Source organism: Dromiciops gliroides, chromosome 2 (assembly GCF_019393635.1).
Source record: "Dromiciops gliroides isolate mDroGli1 chromosome 2, mDroGli1.pri, whole genome shotgun sequence".
NCBI classification, from domain to species: Eukaryota; Metazoa; Chordata; class Mammalia; order Microbiotheria; family Microbiotheriidae; genus Dromiciops; species Dromiciops gliroides.
Window position 1 is genome coordinate 12,887,992 of NC_057862.1, and position 21,905 is coordinate 12,909,896.

General features: G+C 41.2%; 1 protein-coding gene across 1 annotated transcript in view; it reads right to left on the bottom strand.

Annotated features, from left to right (window-relative positions):
• Positions 1–21,905, bottom strand: part of PTEN (phosphatase and tensin homolog) — a 72,810-nt gene that overhangs the window by 35,522 nt on the left and 15,383 nt on the right. Inside the window, exon 2 of the mRNA XM_043980434.1 lies at positions 8,602–8,686. Within this exon, the coding sequence (XP_043836369.1) occupies positions 8,602–8,686 (85 nt within the window). The remainder of the gene's footprint in view (positions 1–8,601; positions 8,687–21,905) is intronic.

Genomic DNA, 21,905 nt, shown 5'->3' on the forward strand with positions numbered 1-21,905 from the left:
AAACCCCAAATGGGGTCACCAAGAGTTGGACACAATGAAACAACTGAACAACAACACTTCCCAGGGCTAAGATGACATGAGATAATATTCGTAAGGCACTTAGCACAATTCCTGGAACAGAGCAGGTACCTAATAAATGTTTATTACCCCCTTCTCTTTCTCTAAAGTTCAGTCACGTACTAAGAATCAGTCTCCATTTAAATATTTTAAAAGGATAAATTATGTTCCCAGATTTTTGGAAATCTGTCCAATACTCAGTAAACAGGATCCTTTTCTAAAATTTATATTAAGATGTTCTGCCTAACTTGCACATGTATAACATATTTCAAATTGTTTGCCTTCTCAAAGACAGGGGGAGAAAGAGAACTTCCAACTCAAAATTTTTAAAAAGACACTTAAAATAAAAAATTTCAAATAAAATTTATAAAGTTGATCTTTGCATTTCTATTTATGCTCCCATCTAGAACTGCTTTTTCTCTTAAATTAATTAAAACAAATTCAAGCAATTCTAATCCTTAACTAATGGAATTATTCTTTATGTTCTCTGGATAGAAAGGAAAAGTGCATGCAATATTTCCAATGCTGTTTTAACCTATTAAGGCTTAAATCTGCACTAAGATTTTGGGACATTCTTTCTATTGACCACCCACCATACCACCTGCTTGCACACTACCACTTTCTGGAATAGTTCTGCTCCACTTCTGTATTAAACAAACCGGAAGATAACAATTCATTTCCTGGACTTTCTACTCAAAGCATGAAATCAATAATTATCAAATCACTCTATCAGTATCCTAAAACAAAACTGCTGCTGATAACAACAATAGTAGCTAACATTTATAGAGCACCTACTATGTGCTATATGCTGTGCCACAATCTTTACAATTATTATCTCATTTGGTCCCCAAGATAACCCTGGTAGGTATTATTATCCCTATTTTACAGATAAGGAAACTGAGGCAAACAGGCTAAGTGATTTGCCCAGGATCACAGTTATTAAGCGTCCGAGACTGACTGGTGGGGGGGGGGAAGGATGAGGGTTAAGTGGCTTCCCCAGGGTCACACAAACTAGTAAGTGTCAAATGTCTGAGGCTGGATTTGAACTCAGGTCCTCCTGAATCCAGAGCCAGTGCTTTATACACTGTGCCACCTAGCTGCCCTGAGACCGAATTCGAATTCAGGTCTTCCCAAATCCTGGCCTGGTATGATATCAACTGCACCATGTAGCTGATAAATGATTTCCCTTCAATCACTAGTCAAGACTCTATAAAATAGTAAAAATATCTATCTCATGTAAAGTATTTATTGTTCTTGCATTTCATTTTCTTTTTTTTTTTCCTGCAAAACTCTTGCACTGAGATTCGGAGCCCAGGTTCCAATCTGATCCGCTCTTATTTCAGTGGGACCTCAGGGAAGCCAGAACTACAAAAATCAAGGCATTGCATTAGGTCCTTAAGATAAAGAGTCTATGTTCACAGAGGAGAATCTTGATGACTTGGCATAGCATGATTTACTTATCTTTCTTTATTTAATGATTTTTTTTTAACAAAATAGGATGTGTTCAGCAATTCATTTTGTCTCATTTCCTTAGAGAAAAACTCATTCAACTCAATTCTTCTTGGGTAGTTTACTATGTAAACTTGAGAAATTCTGATTTCATCAAAAATGACAAAAGCCACACAGAGAAAATCAATCTAAAGGGAAAATGACATTTGGTCCAGCTTCCCCTTCCCCTGCCCCAGAGAGGGCAGATCAGGCACATTGACTTTGAGGTGGTCTCCAGTTTTCGTTAGAATTCACAGAAATGTCTGAAAAGATTTCCTCATCCCAATTAAAATTCACTGCCCCTTTGAAGCTCCATATGCTTTTGCTGGAGAGCAGGGAGACAGTGCTAGAGGAGGGACCATACCCAGCCCAGCCAAGTTTGGCATTATCTTGTTCCCACACACTAGTCTTACTCTGCCCAGTTCCCTTTTGTTCTTTCATGTATTCTCTGCATAGGAAGAGATAATTAAGCATTGTTTTAAATGGACTCAGGTGGGGTTGCAAGTGAAAATGAGAAGGCGAAGGGCACCAACATTGCCCCCTTAGACACTTTGCTTATGTCTAAATGTTTTCTTAATTAAAAAACAAATCTGCCAGGGATAACAGCACACGAATATCTGAATCAAGTGCAACAAAGTCTGAAGCCAACAGACCCTTTGGGGATATTATATTTCTAAATAATTCCCTTCTCATACTGTGGATAATCAATAAATCATCTCTATTCCTATAATTTTTAAAAAAGGAATGTTACATCTAATTTGAAATGTTATCTGTACTAAAAAATAGAATGTACCTTGTTGGGAAAATGATTAATCTCTAATAAAAACTGACAGTCCACCCCTATTTTCCAACAGATTATAAATTTTATGATTACATTTACATATATGAAGAAAAACATGCCAACTTCAAATTAAGAAGAACTATGCCATTATCCATTTATAGGCAAGTAGGCAAAAAAGCAAGGCTAGATTGAAAAACATCTCTTCAAGAAAAATGTTAACAGCAGCATTCTAAATTGTTGATTATAATGTATATGTCATTATTTTAAAAGTTAAGGGAGGGGCAACTAGGTGGCACAGTGTATAGAGTGCCAGCCCTGGATTCAGGAGGTCCCGAGTTCAAATGGGGCCTCAGACACTTAACACTAGCTATGTGACCCTGGGCAAGTCACTTAACCCCAATTGCCTCACTTAAAAAAAAAAAAAAGTTAAGGGAATTGGAGAAAAAATCCTAAAGCCATCTACAACTTAAACTGAAAACTTAAATTGGTAATATTTATTTAACAGTACAATTCTGAAACTCCTGCTTCTAGCAAGAAAAACTAATTTTAAATAAAGGCATTGTCTATCTTGCATTCTGACTAACAAAATTGGGTATGACAGACCACAAAATAATCTAACAGAACCGAAGGACCCTATACTTAATCCAACCCTCTCATGGAACAGAACAGAACACATCCAAGGCCCCAGGAGCTACATATTCTCAGTGAAGGTGGCATGTGAACCCAGCTCCTCTTGATTCCCACTCCAATGTATGGTGACTATACTATGAGGCCTGCCTCATAAAGGTTTCACAGGTAGGCTTACTGCTGGAATTTCAGATTCCAAATTTTCACACCATTCACATGCATGGACAATGCCTAATGGCTGAGAGTCCCAAAACTTAAACTTAAGACTATCTTTAGCCCTCTGGACCTTGAATAAAGAAAAAAATTTTCATTTGTTCTCATTCTCTCTCTCTCCCCCCCCCCCTTCCATTCCTCCCTCCCTCTCTTCTGTAAGGCAATAGGGATTAAGTGGCTGTCCAGGGTCACAGTTAAAAAGTGTCAGGTGGCTGAGGTGGGATTTGAACTCAGGTACTCTCTGCCACCACAAAATTTCTTTTTAACAAACATGACAATTATCCTTCAGGCAAAAATCTTTTCATTACTTGGTAGATCATCTGTTTTCTTCATCAGTCATAATAATAAATTCTCTACACGTTTGTTATCTTGAGTCTTAAATAAAATTACCCAATGATGAAGCACTTAGTTTGGCTCATTCCCTCCTCAAAAACCTCCAGCAAGTCCCCTGAAGCTCAAACTTCTCAGGGCATCCCATCAGGGAGCTTCCTGATCTGGCTCAAGTCCACCCATAACTTTCTCTCTCCTCCTGGCTCCTGCCAGGTCATCTGACTCATCTGGCACCACTCAGGTGAGACTCAAAGACTTGGGTTTGCCTAAACTATCCTCCTGTGCTCTGCACTTAGCCACGCTCGCCCAACCATCAAAGGTAGAGCAAGCAGCATCCCTTTCATAATAAGGCCTTTCCCAAACACTGCTCTCTTCCTTGTTTGAGCTATTTGCCTCAATCGGACACCAATCACTGTGTTATTACTTTAAATATTACATATGTTCATATCTCATTCTTCCTCTTCCCCAACCAACAGAGTCATTAGATTATGAGCTCCTAGTAAGAGAATAAACCATTGGAAAGTACATCAAACTGGGAACTAGGAGGCCTGGGTTTCCTCGTTTGTTCAGCCTAGTGCCGAGTACACAGGAGGCACTTCATGAATACTTGTTGTCTTGACTTGGAAAGGCAGGACCATATGATGACCGAGGTGCCTCCCAGAACTGGCTATAAATTCCATCACCATTTATTTTTACTTCCATGATTCTCTGACCAAGAATAATACTTTTGTATATTCCACTGCACCCTAGCACTTCTCAGTTGCCCAATAAATACACTGGAAATAAATTTAGACATTTTCTTTTGTTCCGTTTTGATACTTGTCCTAGCTGATACCTTATCTAGCACCAATGGGCAACAATGAGATTACTGAGGAAGTAAACAATCAGTTATAGCAAAAAAAAAAAAAAAGTCCTGCACAAAAAAGGAGGTTATAATCAACTCCTTGAAGAACTTAGGAGAATACTTGGAGAAACGTTCACCGCCAGTGCTGCCGCCTCTACCTCTTCCTCTTCTCCTCTCACCAGGATTTCATGCCCACAGTTGGCAGACTGCCTTAGCACACTCAGACAATGGAGAGGCGGAAAGGCAAGCAAACAGGGTTTTCCAAAGGGAAATGGGAAAGCTTGCCTCCACATTGTGGAGGGAAGATTGTAAAAATGGAGGAAAGAGACCATCCTCAAGAAATATGGACAACATGCATGAATCTAGTACAGGAAAACATGAATTTATAAAACAAGGACATGGAGGGCTGATTAACTCTATCAAAGCTTCTTCACTTTCCTAAAGGATGGACTATTACACGAATAATTGCTCATCACTGGGCTAATGTATAAGAACCCCAATTCCACCCATCACATTTCAGGTTTGGTTACCAGAAGCTGTTCAATTTCCCGCTGAGTCTCAGTGTCCTTGTCTATGAAATAGGAATAATCCTACCTAGGGAGCCCACACCCCAATATTGGGAGGATTAAGAAATAGTACACCTAGGGGCAGCTAGGCGGCGCAGTGGATAAAGCACCGGCCCTGGAGTCAGGAGTACCTGAGTTCAAATCCGGCCTCAGACACTTAACACTAGCTGTGTGACCCTGGGCAAGTCACTTAACCCCAATTGCCTCACTAAAAAAAAAAAAAAAAGTCTAAAAAAAGAATTAGTACACTTGGCAATATACCATGATTTATACAGATATGGTCAGCTATTATTCTTAGATTCCTTTAAATAAGGCTCTTCCTTTAATGAATTCCAAATGATTCTATTTAGAGACAACTCTTCAAAAGCCCCAAATCATAGCATCACAGAGCTTTCCTTCAAGAAAGGACTCCAGTCCTGTAGTCCTAGAGTGTCACTTTTATAGATGCCAAGAGCAACTGGTCCCCATCTCCTGGGCACACTTAATATGACAGCCTGGCCAAGAATCACCCTGAGGACCACATGTAATTCTAAGTCGGCTTTCTTTTGGCCAGACTGAGGATCTCCTCCGTTAGTCACTGTCCAGGGCTCCCCTGTAGATCAGCACCTGCTGTGCCAACCAAAGGTCTCAGCAGGCTTCCTGGTGACTCAGCTCTTATGTATGTTTCAGAAGGAACTCAAATCCAGGCTTTTCTGGTGTGGGATGCTCTCTTCCACTGAGCTAAGATGCAGTTCATAAATACATTATTCAGTTAATATCACATGGTAGGAAATCCAACCCAAACTTTTCTGTATTACAAAGACAGCAAACAACAAGCAGAGTAATCCCGGGGAGAAGAAAGGAAATGGGGGGTTGGGGGGGAGATTCAGAGACCCATCTCCCCTCCTCTTACTCTAAAAATCTCATCCTTATATAGTTGGTGGTCAACAATAAACAATCTACTGAGGAAGCAAGTAGAGAAGGCAGTAAATGTGAGTGTAAAACCTTTCTTCTCTTACAATTTCTATTCGGGGCTAACTCAGCAGGAGGAGGAGAGGGCCACAGCCCCTTCAACTCACAGTTAAGGGCCCCGGAAACAAAGGAAAAGTCAGAGACATTCATATAGTGTGTATCGTGTGCCAGGAAGTATGCCAGGTGCTTCCCTCATTTGTAAGAGGTAGGTGTTGTTATGATCCCCATTTTATAGTTGAAGAAATTGAGGCAAATAGAAATTCAGAGACTTGCTCAAGGTCACACTATCAGAGTCAGGTCTGCCTGACTCTAGGTTCAGCACTCTATCCACTGCACCACTCGCTGCCTCTCAGCACTGAGTCTGGCACATAGCAGCACGACAGAAACGCTTGAGAATCAAGCAATCAATGGCAGAAGCCAAGGGAGGAGAAACTATAAAAGGTCAAGCACAGGACTGCCAAGTGTTAACAGCCATGCTCAAAGAATGCTCCAAATCACTGAGAAGAGACAGAAACCCAAACACCTCACTCCCAGTAAATGGGTCAATAGGATGTGAATGGACCTGATGAAGACAGGAAGACACAGACTAATCTGCAGTGAAGGAAGCAGGGAGGGAGGGAGGACAAAGGAACAAGCATTAAATGATGTGCCTGGCCCATAACTGCCATTCCATTTGATCCTCATAACTGCTGCTAGTATGATTTTTCTTCCCATTTTACAGATGGGCAAACTGAGGCAAACAGCAGTTCAGTGACTTGCCCAAGGCCACACAGCTAGTGCATGTATGAGGCTAGAACTGAATTCAGGCCTTTCTGGCTGAAGGCGACATCAGAGTTAAACGTAGGGGGCGGCTAGGTGGCGCAATGGATAAAGCACTGGCCCTAGATTCAGGAGTACCTGAGTTCAAATCTGGCCTCAGACACTTGACACTTACTAGCTGTGTGTGGGCAAATCACTTAACCCCCATTGCCCCGTGGAAAAAAAAAAAAAAGAATTAGATGTACCTGATTTTAAGGCAAGCTATCCTAGGATGGGGGAGGGGAGGGATCTACAAATGAAAGCTATTCATAAAAACATACTTCTTAAAAGGACAGGGGGTCAATGCAGAAAGACAAATGCTGCACAGAGGGCATGGAGACAGAGCAGAGAATACCAGGAGTTAATGTACAGAAAATCTACTGAATGTCCAACCTCATTGGGTCGTCGTAGCCAAGAACACAAGGATCATTTGTGTTCGCGAGATCATGGGCCTTAGAAACAAAAGGACCAGAAGAGATCACCTGGTTCAATTCTCATTCTACAAATGAGGAAACTGAGGCCCTCCGAGTTCAAATAACTTGCCTAAGTTGGTGAGTGCCAGCAATGAAGTTCAAACTTAGGCTTTCTCTATAGAAAAGGAAGTGTTTGGGTTAGGGGGAGGGGAGAAGAGTACAGTTGGAGGCATTTTCCGGGGGAGGGGGGGGGGGGGAGGGAAGAAGATGAAAGTCAATCGTGAAACTCCAAGGCTGGCTGAACAAAACGATGTCCAGGAGAGGGAGGGTAGCAATGGGCAAAGGTCCCTGGGCTCGTAGTTAAGTGGGGCTTGGACACCTCTACACATTTTTCTCCAGGTTCTAAAATGTTCTGGTGTTACAAAAAGGACAGGCCCAGCCACTCTCCCACAGGCTCTCAACCTGACTCTGCTAAAGCCTGGGAAGCAGCTCCTAAACAGAGACAACTCGCACAGCCTTAATAGAGATTCTTCTACACATTTTTATTTGTACACACCATGATGATGTAACAAATGTCATCCCACAACTACATAAAACCCCTCAAGGTTTTATTGAAACAGTATCAAATGAAAAAAGTTACAATTGTTCTTTTGTTCAAAATAGTAAAGTATTCAAAGAAACTGAAAACACACCAACACAGCAGTTGAAGACTAGAAAATCATTTACTTATGAATATATTTATGAGCCGATTCTGAATTCCTGAAACTAAAAAAAAGATTAGAACATTTACAAAACAGTTAAATAGATATCACACAAGCTCACTGACCTTGCTCCTAACAACATGTTCATCTTGTGATATTACATCAACATTTAAGTTCCCAGGATTTCTATTAAGGATTCTTAAATTATAAAAATGGACCTTGAACCACAGAGGAAGAGAATTCAGGAGATAGAATCTTTTTTTTCTTTTTGGATATTTCCTCTCTTAAACAGCCTTCAAGTCTGTTGTCCTAGTTGCACCCATCACCCCCAATGCTTTCTACTTAAAGTTCTTCACATCCTGGCCCTATCTTGCTTTACTAGCCTTGATGTATACTTACTGAAAGTTAATTATCCCTCAGTGTGACTGATTTGTGTTAAGCTAGTTCTCTCTCCTAAGAATATTTGCATTTTAAGCCCCACAGTAACTTGAATTCTCTTTTCCCCTTTGTAAAGGAATTTGAAGCATCAGTACTCTAGAGAAAAGGGGATATGGTTTAGAGGGTCTTCTCATTGGCTCTGAAAACACACTTGGAAATGGTACATACATCCACTTAAAGGCAACGGTTTTCAAATTTATGTTGGGAAAAATGAAATCACAAAGTCCCCAAACAAAAGTTCTCAATTACACAAATGTAAAACACACATATAAAGTGTAACACATAAATCAAACTAATATTAAGTTATAAAAGTACTTTCAAACTAAGAACAACATGGGTGCAAGACACATTCTCACAATATTCATAAAACAATAGTATCCAAAAAAGTTCTTACCTGACTACATCATCAATGTTGTTCCTGTATACGCCTTCAAGTCTTTCTGCAGGAAACCCCATAGCAATGATGTTTGGATAAATATCTGAGCAGTTCAAAGTTAGGGAAATATCAAAGATACACATGTGCTTACAACAAAATGCTAGCTGTAGTACTCAACAACAATTATATCAAGTTTGTCAGTATCACTTATCAGAATAGAAAAAATTTCAAAGTATAAAAAAAATAAAATTAGTATCTTAAAATTAGCTCAGCACCTGAAAACAAATTCTTGAAAGTTTTTCAATCAAAAGTTGTTTATGTGAACTATAGTTTAAATATACTGCAACCAAAAATATATGAATATTTTTCAAAAATATGAACTGAATCATGGCCAAGTGGTTAAAATGATTAAGAAACGTCTTTCTTGTGCAAAAGAATCCCACACTATCTCTTAATCGCAGAAAGCCATCCCTGTCCTACACTAAGCAGTTGTGATTATTTTTATACTCTTTTCCATTCCAGTTGAGCTCAGTCCTTGAGCTCCATCAAAAGCCAAGAGAATTGGGGGAGGGGGAGGGTAATACTTGTGCCCCTCTGTCACAAATGAGACAACGGAAAGTCCTTTCTAAAGTGTAAGGCAGCACACTAATTAATGTCTGCCATCATTATTGTTACATATCTCACATCACAGTAAAAAAACCAAACTACAAAAGCACAGGATGAGAGAGGGCTGGCTAAACATCAAGCCCATGGAAAAGGGATCAGGGGCTTTACTGTTGGAATATAACCTCAATGAGTCCCAGGGGGCCACAACAGACTAAAAAAGCTGCCTCGATCCAGAACCCCAGGAGGGTCCCCCAGACCACCCTCACCCCCACGCCCTGCACTGGGCAGATTCCATGTGGAGTAACTTGAGCTCTGGGTGTGAGATTTGGGGAAGGATGCTTTGGCTGGAATCCATTCAAGGGACTGATAAGAACCGAAGAGAGTTGGAGTTCACGGACTGTTTAAAGGACCTTGAGAATACTCGGCCAGGAAAAGAAGAGACTCTAAGAGATTGCCTACACTGTCTTCAAGCACTGAAGGAAGACCCAGCCCAGAACTAGCCGAGGGCAAAATGGGGAGAAGCGAGAAAAAAGCAGCTGAGAGCCCAGTGAGGAGGGAACCCTTTTTTAACAATGACTACTCCAAAGAAAGGAACATTTAATGGGCACTGACAATGTGCCAACTGCTCTGCTGAGCACCAGGGACAGGAATACAAAATCCAGGAGGGCCAAGGAGCTCAAAGAGTTTCTATTCTATGAATAACACTAAAGATTTCCTGCAAAGTGCAATGGCCTAAGAGGCAGCCTGGTCCAGAAGCAGTGCAATCGCTGGAGTCCATAGGCCTTAGGCAGGAACAGGCATTTAGTAAGCATCTGGCATTCCCCAGGAACCATGTTAAGTGCTGAGGAGACAAGGAAAGAAAAAGAACACAAGATGCCTGCCTTTGAAGAGCTTACTTCTTTTTTTTCCCCCCCGAAGGGCAATGAGGGTTAAGTGACTTGCCCAGGGTCACACAGCTAGTAAGTATCAAGTGTCTGAGGCCAAATTTGAACTCAGGTCCTCCTGAATCCAGGGCCAGTGCTTTATCTACTGTGCCACCAGCTGCCCCCGAGGAGCTTACATTCTGATGGGGAGACAACCTGTAGAAAAATCACTATATACACACAGGCTTTGTGGGGGCAAACACACACACGTATGAATAAAGTAAAGGAAAGGTGATGGAGAATAAAGAAAGTTGCAGGGAGGAGTCAAGGAAGAGCCTTCCAGACTTGGGGTCAGCCAGAGAAAAGAGTGGGAGGAGAGAGATGAAGGCCTTGTTCATAGACCGGTCTAACTTTGTATCAAAGACTTAGGACGCCAAGGAAACCAATGTCCCAAAAGGCCCAGGGAGTTTTAAGCTGCTAACGACAAAAGAAAACTAGAAAGGAGTTAAGAGTTTGGCCCTGACTCGGGGGCTGGGAAGGATTTTAAATGCCCAGGAGATGAGTTTATCTTTGATCCTGTTCACTGAGCAGACGACAGGCAGGAGGTGAGGAGGGCCCTGGCCAGTCGGGGCCCTGCCAGGAGAGAAAGGGCCCTTCACCTGAGGTTCACTAGAGTCTGCCTGGGTGACTTCTCAGGTTCCTGCCTGCTCTGAAATGCTGTAATCTTCTCCTATGTCAGTTAGACTTACTCCTTCATGACAGTCCCACAGGCCCTTTATTGAACATCTTGATCATTCATTACTGTTCATGAAGTTTAACACTCAATCTGGACTTTTCTCACAAGAAGATATCAATCTGTACTGCCAAAAAGAAAAGCTTATCAAATGCAAAAATACTTCAAAAGAAGTTTACCCCAAAAGCACGTAAGGAAATAACACATAAAAAGAGAACTTTTTCCTTGAAAATACACTGGCATTAAAAAAAATACTGTCATTTAAAAAATATGAATTATCAGCAACTATTCTACTATGGCCTTTGTTTCACACTAGGAGTTGTCCCTTCCAATATTCCCATCCATTTTCACCACCCTAAGTACCTCAAAATGTTTTTGGTGTAATTCTTTGTAGACCAAAACTGCTATAAGAATCAATACAATCAACTCCCTAGACAATGTATGAATTACTGAAGAACCAAGAGCTGTGTTTCTAATACAATGAAACAACACAAAGTTGCAGTCATCAAATCAGGGATACGTTTGCATTAAAAAATATTTAACAATCCAGCTTGTCACCAATTAATTCTATGCAGGTTAACGAGGAGCTGTTAATGGAAATGGTGACTTTCTGACCAATCTATTTTAAGAGAAAAACCCAACTTGTCAAATCAGTATGTATACCAATTACATGTGGGTCAGGACTAGGGAAGCAAAGAAACTGAATTGTGTTCATGTCTAACTTAGCATGTTATGGTGCTCCCCAAGTCCTCAGATACAAGTACCACACCACCAGGGCCCCTGCCTCATAAATACGCCACAAAGCCAAATGTACTGCCTGAAACACACCCAAGACACAAGCTCCATCACTTTTTCCCTTCTTGGGTGGTCAGGGGGGTCCAGAGGAGGGAGGGGAGAGGGCAGGGAGCCATGTCTGCTGACTGCTTTCATTCACCACCAGACCCGTTTTTGCAAAGAAACCAAGGTCTCAGAGGTGTTTGAGCTCCCAGGGTGGCTGCTAACAGCCAAGGTTAACGCAGAACGGAGCTGAATTTTCTGGGATCCCAATGTTGCTGATAACCGAGCCACTGCATCACAGTTCAGTTGGGATTGTGAGCTGTGGTGAGGGGCTCTGATCATCATTCAGATATTATTACTAAAAACAGTCCCAAAGTTCTGGAAGTCAGAAACAAATTCTGTAGTCTGGCAAACTCCTTGTCTTCCATGACCTAGCACCAACGTATCTGTCTGGCCTTTTTTGAAATTCCTTTATGAAAGTCTGCTTTTGGATCCTGCTCTGCCCCCCTCCCCCCACTCCAACTCTGCCTTCAAGGGCTACCTCCTCCATGAAGCACTCCCTGATAGCCTCCAGTGAAAGGGGGAGGAGGGGGTGATCTGTAATTTCCTCACTGCACTCCAGCCCTCTCCTTTGCCCAACACGCACTGCTTTAGATCATGACTTTGTAGAGTTCTGGAGGACAAAGACTGTCACTTTTTTCATGGTATATGGTCCAAGGTCTATCATCAGCACTGAGCACAGGGCCTTGCAGACGTGCTTAATGAATGTCTGAATTGCATTTAATGCCTACAATTATGATAAAAAATATTAGGAACAGACTATTTAGGTTATAAATAAGTTAGCTTTGTGGCTTAAAAGAATATCAAGTCTCCAATTAATTAAAACTGCGCATCACTTAAGGGCATTGGGGAGTGAGCAGGCTGAATGACTTAGAAAATGCTTAAAGGGGGGCAGCTAGGTGGTACAGTGGATAAAGCACCGGCCCTGAATTCAGGAGGACCAGAGTTCAAATTTGACCTCAGACACTTGACACTTACCAGCTGTGTGATCTTGGGCAAGTCACAACCCCCATTGCTCCTCAAAAAAAGGGAAAAAACAAAAAAGGCTCCATTGAAAATGCTTAAGGATCTTCCTAAAGAGATAAAGACCGTAGGGTCCTTGGGGAGCAGGAGCAAGAGCAAGGAATAAGCAGGATTTGATCTTTCTGGGTAGATCCACGCAATGCCAAGCTATGCCAAGGGAGCCCCCAGCATGTGAGGAGGGAGGACCCACAGGGAGATTTTGTAGGAAGACAGAATCCACCAGATGAAGAAACAAAGAACAGTTGCGTTCTATACCACTGAAAGAAGGACTCAGATCAATGAGATAAGAGATCCAAGGAACCACCACGTCTTTTACCAGAAAGATAGAGCCAAAATGAATCCATCATCAAAAAAACTTAAGTCCAAATTAAGCTTATGCTATAAACACTTGATTTTTAAATCATGTTTTTTTTTATGAATACAGGTATTCCTGACTGCACACACTCAAAAAGAAATGTGTTCTGAGCAATACTCAGGTAGGACAACAATGACATGGGCTGATGACCAAAGGACCCAAGTTTGAAGCCTTGGGCCCACTAACTGACACCTGTGCAAATTTGGCCAGGTCCTTCAATGGCCTCTCAGTTCCCTCATCTGTAAATCGGGCAGCTTGGACTAGACAATCTCTAAGGTATTTTCTAATCTTAAATCCTATGACAGAACTTTTAGGAAAACCTATTTTTTAAATTCTTTTTTGTTTGTTTGTTTGTTTTTTGTTTTGATGGGCAATGAGGGTTAAGTGACTTGTCCAGGGTCACACAGCTAGTAAGTGTCAAGTGTCTGAGGCCAGATTTGAACTCAGGTCCTCCTGAATCCAGGGCTGGTGCTTTATCCACTGCGCCACCTAGCTGCCTCCTATTTTTTCAATTCTGTAAATGAAATCACAATGCACTAGAGAAATCTTATATTAATCAAAACCTATAGTGGGTGGATCCTTTTGTAAGCTAAATAATCATCTTCTAAGTTACTAGTTATGTTCCTTTTTCTATATAATTCGTTTCTTTAAAACAAGGTAAACTTCTACTACCTATTCCAAAATTGTATGTATATGCATGCATGCATGCATGTATATGTAACTTTTAAGAATTATGGCAACTCCAATTCCAAAGGCCCCATGATGAAAAATGCTCTCTACCTCCAGAGAGAGAACTGATGAACTCTGAATGAAGATTACTCTTGAAAAAAAGTTTTTTCCCTGGTTTTTTTTGGTCTGTTTTCTTTTGTAACATGGCTAATATGAAAATGTTTGGCATGACTGCACATGTATAATCAATATCAAATTGTTTGCCTTCTCAAGAAGGGGAGAGGGATGGGAGGGAGAAAATTTGGAACTCAACATTTTTTTTTAAATGTTAAAAAAAATGTACGGGTAATATTTGGAAATATTTGGTGAAATAAGAAATAAAGAAATACTGTCTACTCATCAATAATATTCCATCTTATTATGCTATCATTTTGTTTAAAAAAATACCAACATTTATGAGAATCACAGTAAGATATTAACTATCCCAAATAAAGGCTATCAGTCAAAATTTGCAACTAAATGAGCAACCTTAAACAGCGGCAAAAATCTATCAGAAGGATCACGGGCCCTGGAGTCAGGAGGACCTGAGTTCAAATCCAGCCTCAGACACTTAACACTTACTAGCTGTGTGACCCTGGGCAAGTCATTTAACCCCAATTGCCTCACTAAAAATTTAAAAAAAATCTATCAGAAACGGATTCTTATAAGGAAGCTATAAAGCTCTTTTTAAAGTAGCCAAACTTAAAGAAGCAAAGACAGAAATCTGGAGTAGTTCTGACCCCAACTACTAGCACTGGCTGGAGGTGAGGCAAAAAAGAGGAAAGCGAGGGAGGTATCAGATGTCAAAGGAAAGTTAGCCAGCAGCAGACCCAAGGCTCCATCCACAGGCTCTCTGATACTTTCATTTCTATCTCTGTAGCTTAAACCCAATTTAACAAGTATTTCCCAATTATCCCGCCCCTAGTATGTACCTAATTCAATTCAAACACCTGTTAAGTAAATACTAAGTGCACGGCTGCATGCTAGGGATATAAAGGAAAAAACAATAAACTGACCCCAGGTAGGGAGGTAGACAGTAGAAAAAGCACCAGGCCTGGAGTCAGGAAGTTCTGGGTTCAAGTCTGACCTCAGACACTTGCTGGCTGGCTGTATGAACCTGCCTGCCTCAATCTCCCCAGTTGTAACATGAGGATCACAGCATCTCCCTCAAGGTTGTTGTAAAGATCAAACAAGATCTTATCTGTAAAGCGCTGAGCACAGTGCCCTGAACATAGTAAGTGCTATACAAAAAACCACTTCTTTTCCCTCTTCAAGAAGCATGGCGGGGTTGGGGGGGGGATTTTTCTTTTATTCAAGTTTTCTTGAACAAAATGACTAATATGGTAATGTTTTGCTTAATTGTATATGTATAAGCCCTATCTCATATGGGCATAACCCATAACCTCCCGGGGGGGGGGGGGAGAGAATAAAAACTGAAACTCAAAACTATAAATAACAAAGTGTTTATTACTTTAAAAAAAAGTCCACTTTTACAGAGGAAAGTTAGAATAAGTGACATCGAAGGGCATATGGCTAATAATAATAAAACTGGACCTGTGAATTCTGGGGGGGGAAAGAAAGATAATCAGCTCCACAGTGGACTACCAATAATTGAGCTTAACCTGGAGCAAATCTCAGGGACCGTCCATCTGGTCCAACCCCTCATTTCAGAAGAGAACCCAGAGGCTCAGCCATGTTAAGAGACTTGCCCCAGGTCAGGTAGGTAAGAAGTATCAGAAGAAGGATTTGAGTTGAGGTGTTCTGATTTCAAAGCCAGTGACCTCTCCACTACACGACTATGTTCTTATGTTGAGTTGAGGGGCAGGGGTTGGGGAGTGGGGGTGGAGGTGGCATGAGCATCCAGTTAGAGAGACTAACAGGCAGTGGGCACCAAAGGGAGATAGGGGATGGCTATGGAGATTTGGCAACCCTTATCGGACAAACAAAAGCCCACAAAGGCAGCTACTTAAATACAGAGTAGACAGAGAAGAGGTCCTCAGTCCAAGCTCTGGAGGGAGGCAGGAGACAGATGAGAATTCAGCGAAGGTGAAGAAGGAGCAGCTGCCAAACAGGCAGAGGTCAATGGTGTGGAAACACCCTTCAGGGAAACTCCTCCATCCTTCAGATGAAGCCAGTGTGACAGAACAGTTAAGAGACTACTGGGAGCCCTTAAGAGTATAATCTCTGGCTAAGTGATAGGGTCAAATGCCAAAACGAGACTAAGAAATGACCAGTGGGGTAAAGGTGGGTGCTGCTATTTATTTTACCCCCTCCCAATCCCACCTGCCCTCCTCAGAACTCTCAAGTTTCTCTGTTTCTTCAAGCTCTTGCTTTGATTCAGCTTCGGTCTCAAGAGAAAACAAAAGAAAAATCGTCCTTATATTTGGACAATCCTCTTCCAAAGCACACTACCTATGTATGTAACTACTAATAGGGAATGATTATTCAATTGAAGAGCTGTATTGAAGGATAACAAATGTGTTGCCAGTTAATAAAGTACCCTATAACATAGCTTTTACTACTTGATAAATGATGTATTCGGCTACTTATTATAAAACTCACATGTGAAACAAACTCTGCCAAAAAAAAAAAAAACAACCCAAAAAACAACAACAAACTTAGGATCTAAAAATTATTTGGTGGGGGGGGAAGGAATTTGCAGATACCAAACAAGTTTGGTTTTTTTTTTTCCTTCTCTCCAACAATAAGGAAGCAGCTTCAAAACAGGAGCAAGAAACTAAATGACTTAACAAAGCTCTAGAGAAATAGAGGGATTATACTTCAATAAAGTCTAATATAAGGCAGCATTCCTAAATATCACATTATTGCAATATTTAAGAACCTACTATGTGCCTTACCATCTAAGAGGCAGCATGAGCAGCCAATTCAGCATCACATGACCAAGACTCGAATCCTGGCTCAGACACGCCGCACCAACAACGGCCTCATCACTGAACGGTCCTGGGCCTCGGCTCCCTCATATCTGGGAAATGGGATCACAGCCTTCACTGCCTACTTCGCAGGAGTGTGCCGCAAACACCCGGCAAACCTCAGTACGCTACTGAGACGAGTGCTACTAACCCAAAGCTGTACATCAAGGGCCCACCAGAAGCTTTTAAGCTAAAACGGGAGCTCAGACACGAACACAGAAACAGAAATCTTATCAAATACACGAGAGAGGCCCGAACAAAACGTACTCAGAAATTTAAAGAGGTCTAACACTGGCTTCCGGCTGGGGGAATCTCCAGACAGACCCTAAATGTCTGCCAAAAACAGCACAAGTTCAGGTTTCTGTCATACCTTCTGTCCCAGTTTAAAATGCAGGAATCTCCAATAAAATATGAACGATCATATGCTTGTCATGCAACTCCATGGGCTTTGTTTTGTTTTGGGGTTTTTTTTTTTGCAGGGCAATGAAGGTAAAGTAACTTGCTCAGGGTCACACAGCTACTAAGTGTGAAGTGTCTGAGGCCAAATTTGAACTCAGATCCTCCTGAATCCAGGGCCGATGCTTTATCCACTGCGCCACCTAGTTGCCCCTGAATTTAAAATAGATAACTGACTTTCTGACACTGAAAAGCTTCTGCACAGACAACATTAATGCAACTAGAATAAGAAGAAAAGTGGTTGAATGGGGAAAAAAAATGTCATATTTCTCTGATAAGGGTTTAGTGTCCAAGATATATGAACAAGTTATAGATAGACAGAGATAGGGATAGGGATAGGGATATGGATAGGGATAGGGATATAACTAGTAGCCATTCCCCAACAGATGAACTGCTAAAGGATATGAACAATTCTCAAAAGAACTGCAGGGGCAGCTAGGTGGCGCAGTGGATAGAGCACCAGCCCTGGAGTCAGAAGGACCTGAGTTCAGATTCAGGCTCAGACACTTGATACTTACTAGCTGTGTGACCCTGGGCAAGTCACTTAACCCCAATTGCTTCACCAAAAAAACAAAACCCTGCAAAGAATTCACAACCACATGAAAAAATGTTCCTAATCATTAATAAGAGAAATGCAAATCAAAACAACCCTGAAGTTTTATCTCATACCCTTCAAATTGGAAAAACAGAAAAAATAGCAGGAGTCAATGCTGGAGGGGTTGCAGAATGATAAACACACTAATACACTGCTGGCGGAGACATGAAATGGCCCAAGCATTTTGGAAAGCCATTTGGGATTATGCCAGTAGTCCTTTGGGCTAGACATTTATAGTAGAACTCTTTACAATAGCTAAGAATTGAAAACAAAATAGATGCCCATCTATTGGGGAATGGCTAAACTAACTTGTAGCCCATCAATGTAATGGATTGTCACTGTGCTGGACCATTCTCACAGAAGTACCTGGTGCTCCCAATCACCTGGACTGAGCCACAAAGTTAAGAACAGTATTTTTAATAGGCATTACCTTCCAAATCCTCTTCCAAGCTAGAAATTCAGAGAGGGGGGGGGGGGAGGAGGGAAGAAGAGAGCTATTGGAAGAGACCAAGATGACCCAAGAATAGCAGGAAGTTCACATACATCAGCCCTGTCTGTCCTAGGGTACTTGGAGAGAGCCCCCAGAAGAGGCACTTACAGCTTAACAATCTTATTCAACTACAAAAAGCCATTATTTTATCCACCCGGGGAGAACACTATACAAGAATAATAGCAAGACAATCATTTCTCTGAGGACCATTTCTATCGGAACCCCATTGAAAAAAAAGGAGAATGACAATGATGAAAAACAACTGCAGCACTCTAGCAAAGAGCCGAGCTTTCCTCACCCTCTCTGAATCTCAGCCCTCAGCTCCAAACCAAACGAGAAGTGGATTTATCTCCTCCAAATAGCATTATTCATTTGTCTCACCTCTCCCGGTAGCCTTAAAATGTAAAATAATCTTCAAAGGTAACATAAAGACCATCTATCTTCATATTAATAAGCTAAAGAAATGTTTTAATGTCGTGTATTAAATATTTTAAAAGTATAGAAATTCACATATTACAAAGTACATTTCATTGCTGTTTTTCCTAACAGAAAAGACTTGCTTCCACTAAAGTCTTCCTCCAATGACTCACTGTGTACATGATGCTGGGTTTTCAAAGGCTCTGACCCTATGGCCACAACTGGCAGATACCATATCAAGCTGGAAAGGCTTCAACTATAGGCCAGCTGACAGTAGGTCTAAGAACCAGCCTAGCTAGCACTGCAAAAAGTCAGCCTGACTAGGCTGCCCTAGCCCTTAGGCTTTCTGGTCAAATTATTTCTAAAATTCTTAATACTAGGGGCAGCTAGGTGGCACAGTGGATAGAGCACCGGCCCTGGAGTCAGGAGGACCTGAGTTCAAATCCGACCTCAGACACTTAACACTTACTAGCTGTGTGACCCTGGGCAAGTCACTTAACCCCAATTGCCTCACTAAAAAAAAAAAATTAAAATTCTTAATACTAAAGAGGTTTTGATCTGCAGTCATCAATGGAGTATGCCCCATTCTCCATGAAATCACTTTTCATCAAAAAAGTATATACCTGGGGGCAGATAGGTAGCACAGTGGATAAAACACTGGCTCTGGATTCAGAAGGACCTGAGTTCAAATTCCACCTCAGACACCTGAGACTTACTAGCTGTGTGACCCTGGGCAAGTCACCTAACCCTCATTGCCCCACCCCCAATTATATACCTAATCACCTAATCAAAACTGCCTTTGACACCTCCAGCACGTTTTTAAGGGCAACAAAGGCAGGCTGCACTCGATTTATTTAATTAAATGTAAACTGAAACAAGTTAAGACTACAAAAAATTAGTTAAGCAGGTGATTGAAAATGCCAGCAACCTTAACCTACTGGTAGACTAAATAATAGTTTGCTTCAAATAATTTAATGCTTTTTTTTTTTACAGTAGGCATTGGTTAATTATGTAATACTATAACTACAACTGCTCACAGTGCATCTGTGAACCACAAAATGTTGTGAGTTGCCCAACTAACTGGTTTTTAACGAGTACACCCAATAATTACCCTCTTCCTAGGTCTCTGGATGAATACGATAAGAATGGTTTCCTGTTTCAGAACAGTGCTACTGTTTAAAAAAAAATAAAAGAAAGAAACAGAAACAAAACGCCGATGGTTTCTAACTTACACTAATTAAAAAAAAAAACAGCTAGGGTTTTTTGTGCCAAATAAACCAAAAGAGAGCTCTAACTTACATCATTGCTTTCATGACCATCAGTTTCACCACAAGCATCAGCAATGAACTGAATCAGATGGACTTCAACTCACTGAACCTCCTTGCTAAGGTCCAGACTAGGGAGGCCAAAAAGCATCTGAAAAGATTACAAACCGTCAAAACCTGCTCCCAAGGCTTGGCCAGCCCAGTCCTGCTGAAAAGTATACTACTAAAAGTAGACTCATCTGCAGCTCTTAAAACATTTTTTCTCTGAAATAAAAGCCATGTTTCACTCACTTATTCAAAACCAGCTAACTAAAATATTAGGTTTGGGGGCTACTATAATAGACCTTGAAATCCTATACACTAAAAGTTTTCCAGGGGTGAGAGAAGAGGCTGCATTAGTCCAAATAGCAAGAACAAGAGAACAAAACTATGAAAAGAAAAAGCACTGAACATACCGGGACAGATTTTTTTTTTCATTTTCTGATACAAAGACTGCTGAGTTTTTAATTTCTTAGATAAAGCCTTAAAGAGTTGAAATCAGATTTTTCTACAAATTCATGTTTTAAGAACATTTTCCTACACGTCTTAACTTGAAAACAAAATATCTGACACCAAAAAAACTTCAAATGAGAACATAGAAACTTCATTCTGCATTTAGTCTGAACACAATAAAATCATGATCACTTTGTATATTTGTATTTAATTAAAATTTGGGTTATGCCACAGCTGCAAAATATTTTTGTTCTTATTGTTTCTGCAGTTCCAAGGAGCTTTATGATCCAAATAGTGGTCTAAGCATGAGGGTCATTTTTTATTATCTTATTTATTTTTTAAAATTTTGACATCAATTTATGTTGTTGTTTTTCCTTTTAGCAGGGCAATGAGGGTTAAGTGACTTGCCCAGGGTCACACAGCTAGTTAAGTGTCAAGTGTCTGAGGCTAGATTTGAACTCAGGGTCCTCCTGAATCCAAGGTCAGTACTTTTATCCACTGTGCCCTTGACACCAATTTAAAAAAATTTAAATTAAAAAAAAAAAACTTTGTGTTCCAAATTCTCTTCCTTGAGGGTCATTTTTTAAAGGGTTCAAGATGGGGAAATAAACAAATCAGTTGTAAGTTTGCCTTAAAAGCCCATCTGTCTCTCAACACTGAGCCCTGCCCCTCTTCTAGGGTGACTGGCTGACATCTTAATACTCACTTTGTACTTCCTGGTCATCCCATTTTAAAAGTCTTCTGCATTGTAACAGAACAAAAGAAACCAGTCAGTTCACTCAACTATAATTTATTGAGCACCTACTATGTGCCAGGAACAGTGCATAGCTCTGGTGATACAAGGAACAATCCTTCCCCCCACCTTCAAAGAAAAAAGTCCTTGATCTCAAGGAGCCCATCGATGGATGGGGGAGACAACATGATCATTCGAGATGATCAATAAAGGGAAGGCACTGGCATCAAGGACTAGGACAGGCTACTTAAAGAAGGTGGGACTTTGGCTGGGACCTGAAGGAAGCCAGGAGGGGGAGCTGAGGCAGGAGAAAGTACTAGGTATGACGGTTGTGGCTGGAAACACCCAGAGCAAGGCATAAGACTGGAGAGGTAGAAAGAGACCAGGTTAGGAAGGGATCTGAATGCTAAAGGGACGATCTAGTCGTCAGTCCTGAAGGTGACTAGGGAGCCACCATTACAGAGCAGTGATCTGGTCAGACCCACATTTCAGGAAGATCAGACTGACAGCAGAGTGGAGAAGAGACCTGAGGCAAGGTGGCCCAGCAGTCACCAGGGCCAGGATGGCACTACTGTCAGAGATGGGAAGGGGGCAGATGAGAGATGCTACAGAAGTGAAATCAAAAGGACTTCACAAATGACTGGATATCTGGAGGGGATGCAAAGCTAGACAAAGCAAATGACCACTGGGTGGAAGGCCATTTTCCAGACTGGGGGCGTCTGGAAAAGCTTCACAGAGAAGCACAGACTAGCAAGGAGGGGCAGGAATGTCCAGAGCAGCTCTGGGGGATAGTGAGAAGTTGTCCAGTTTGACCAGACA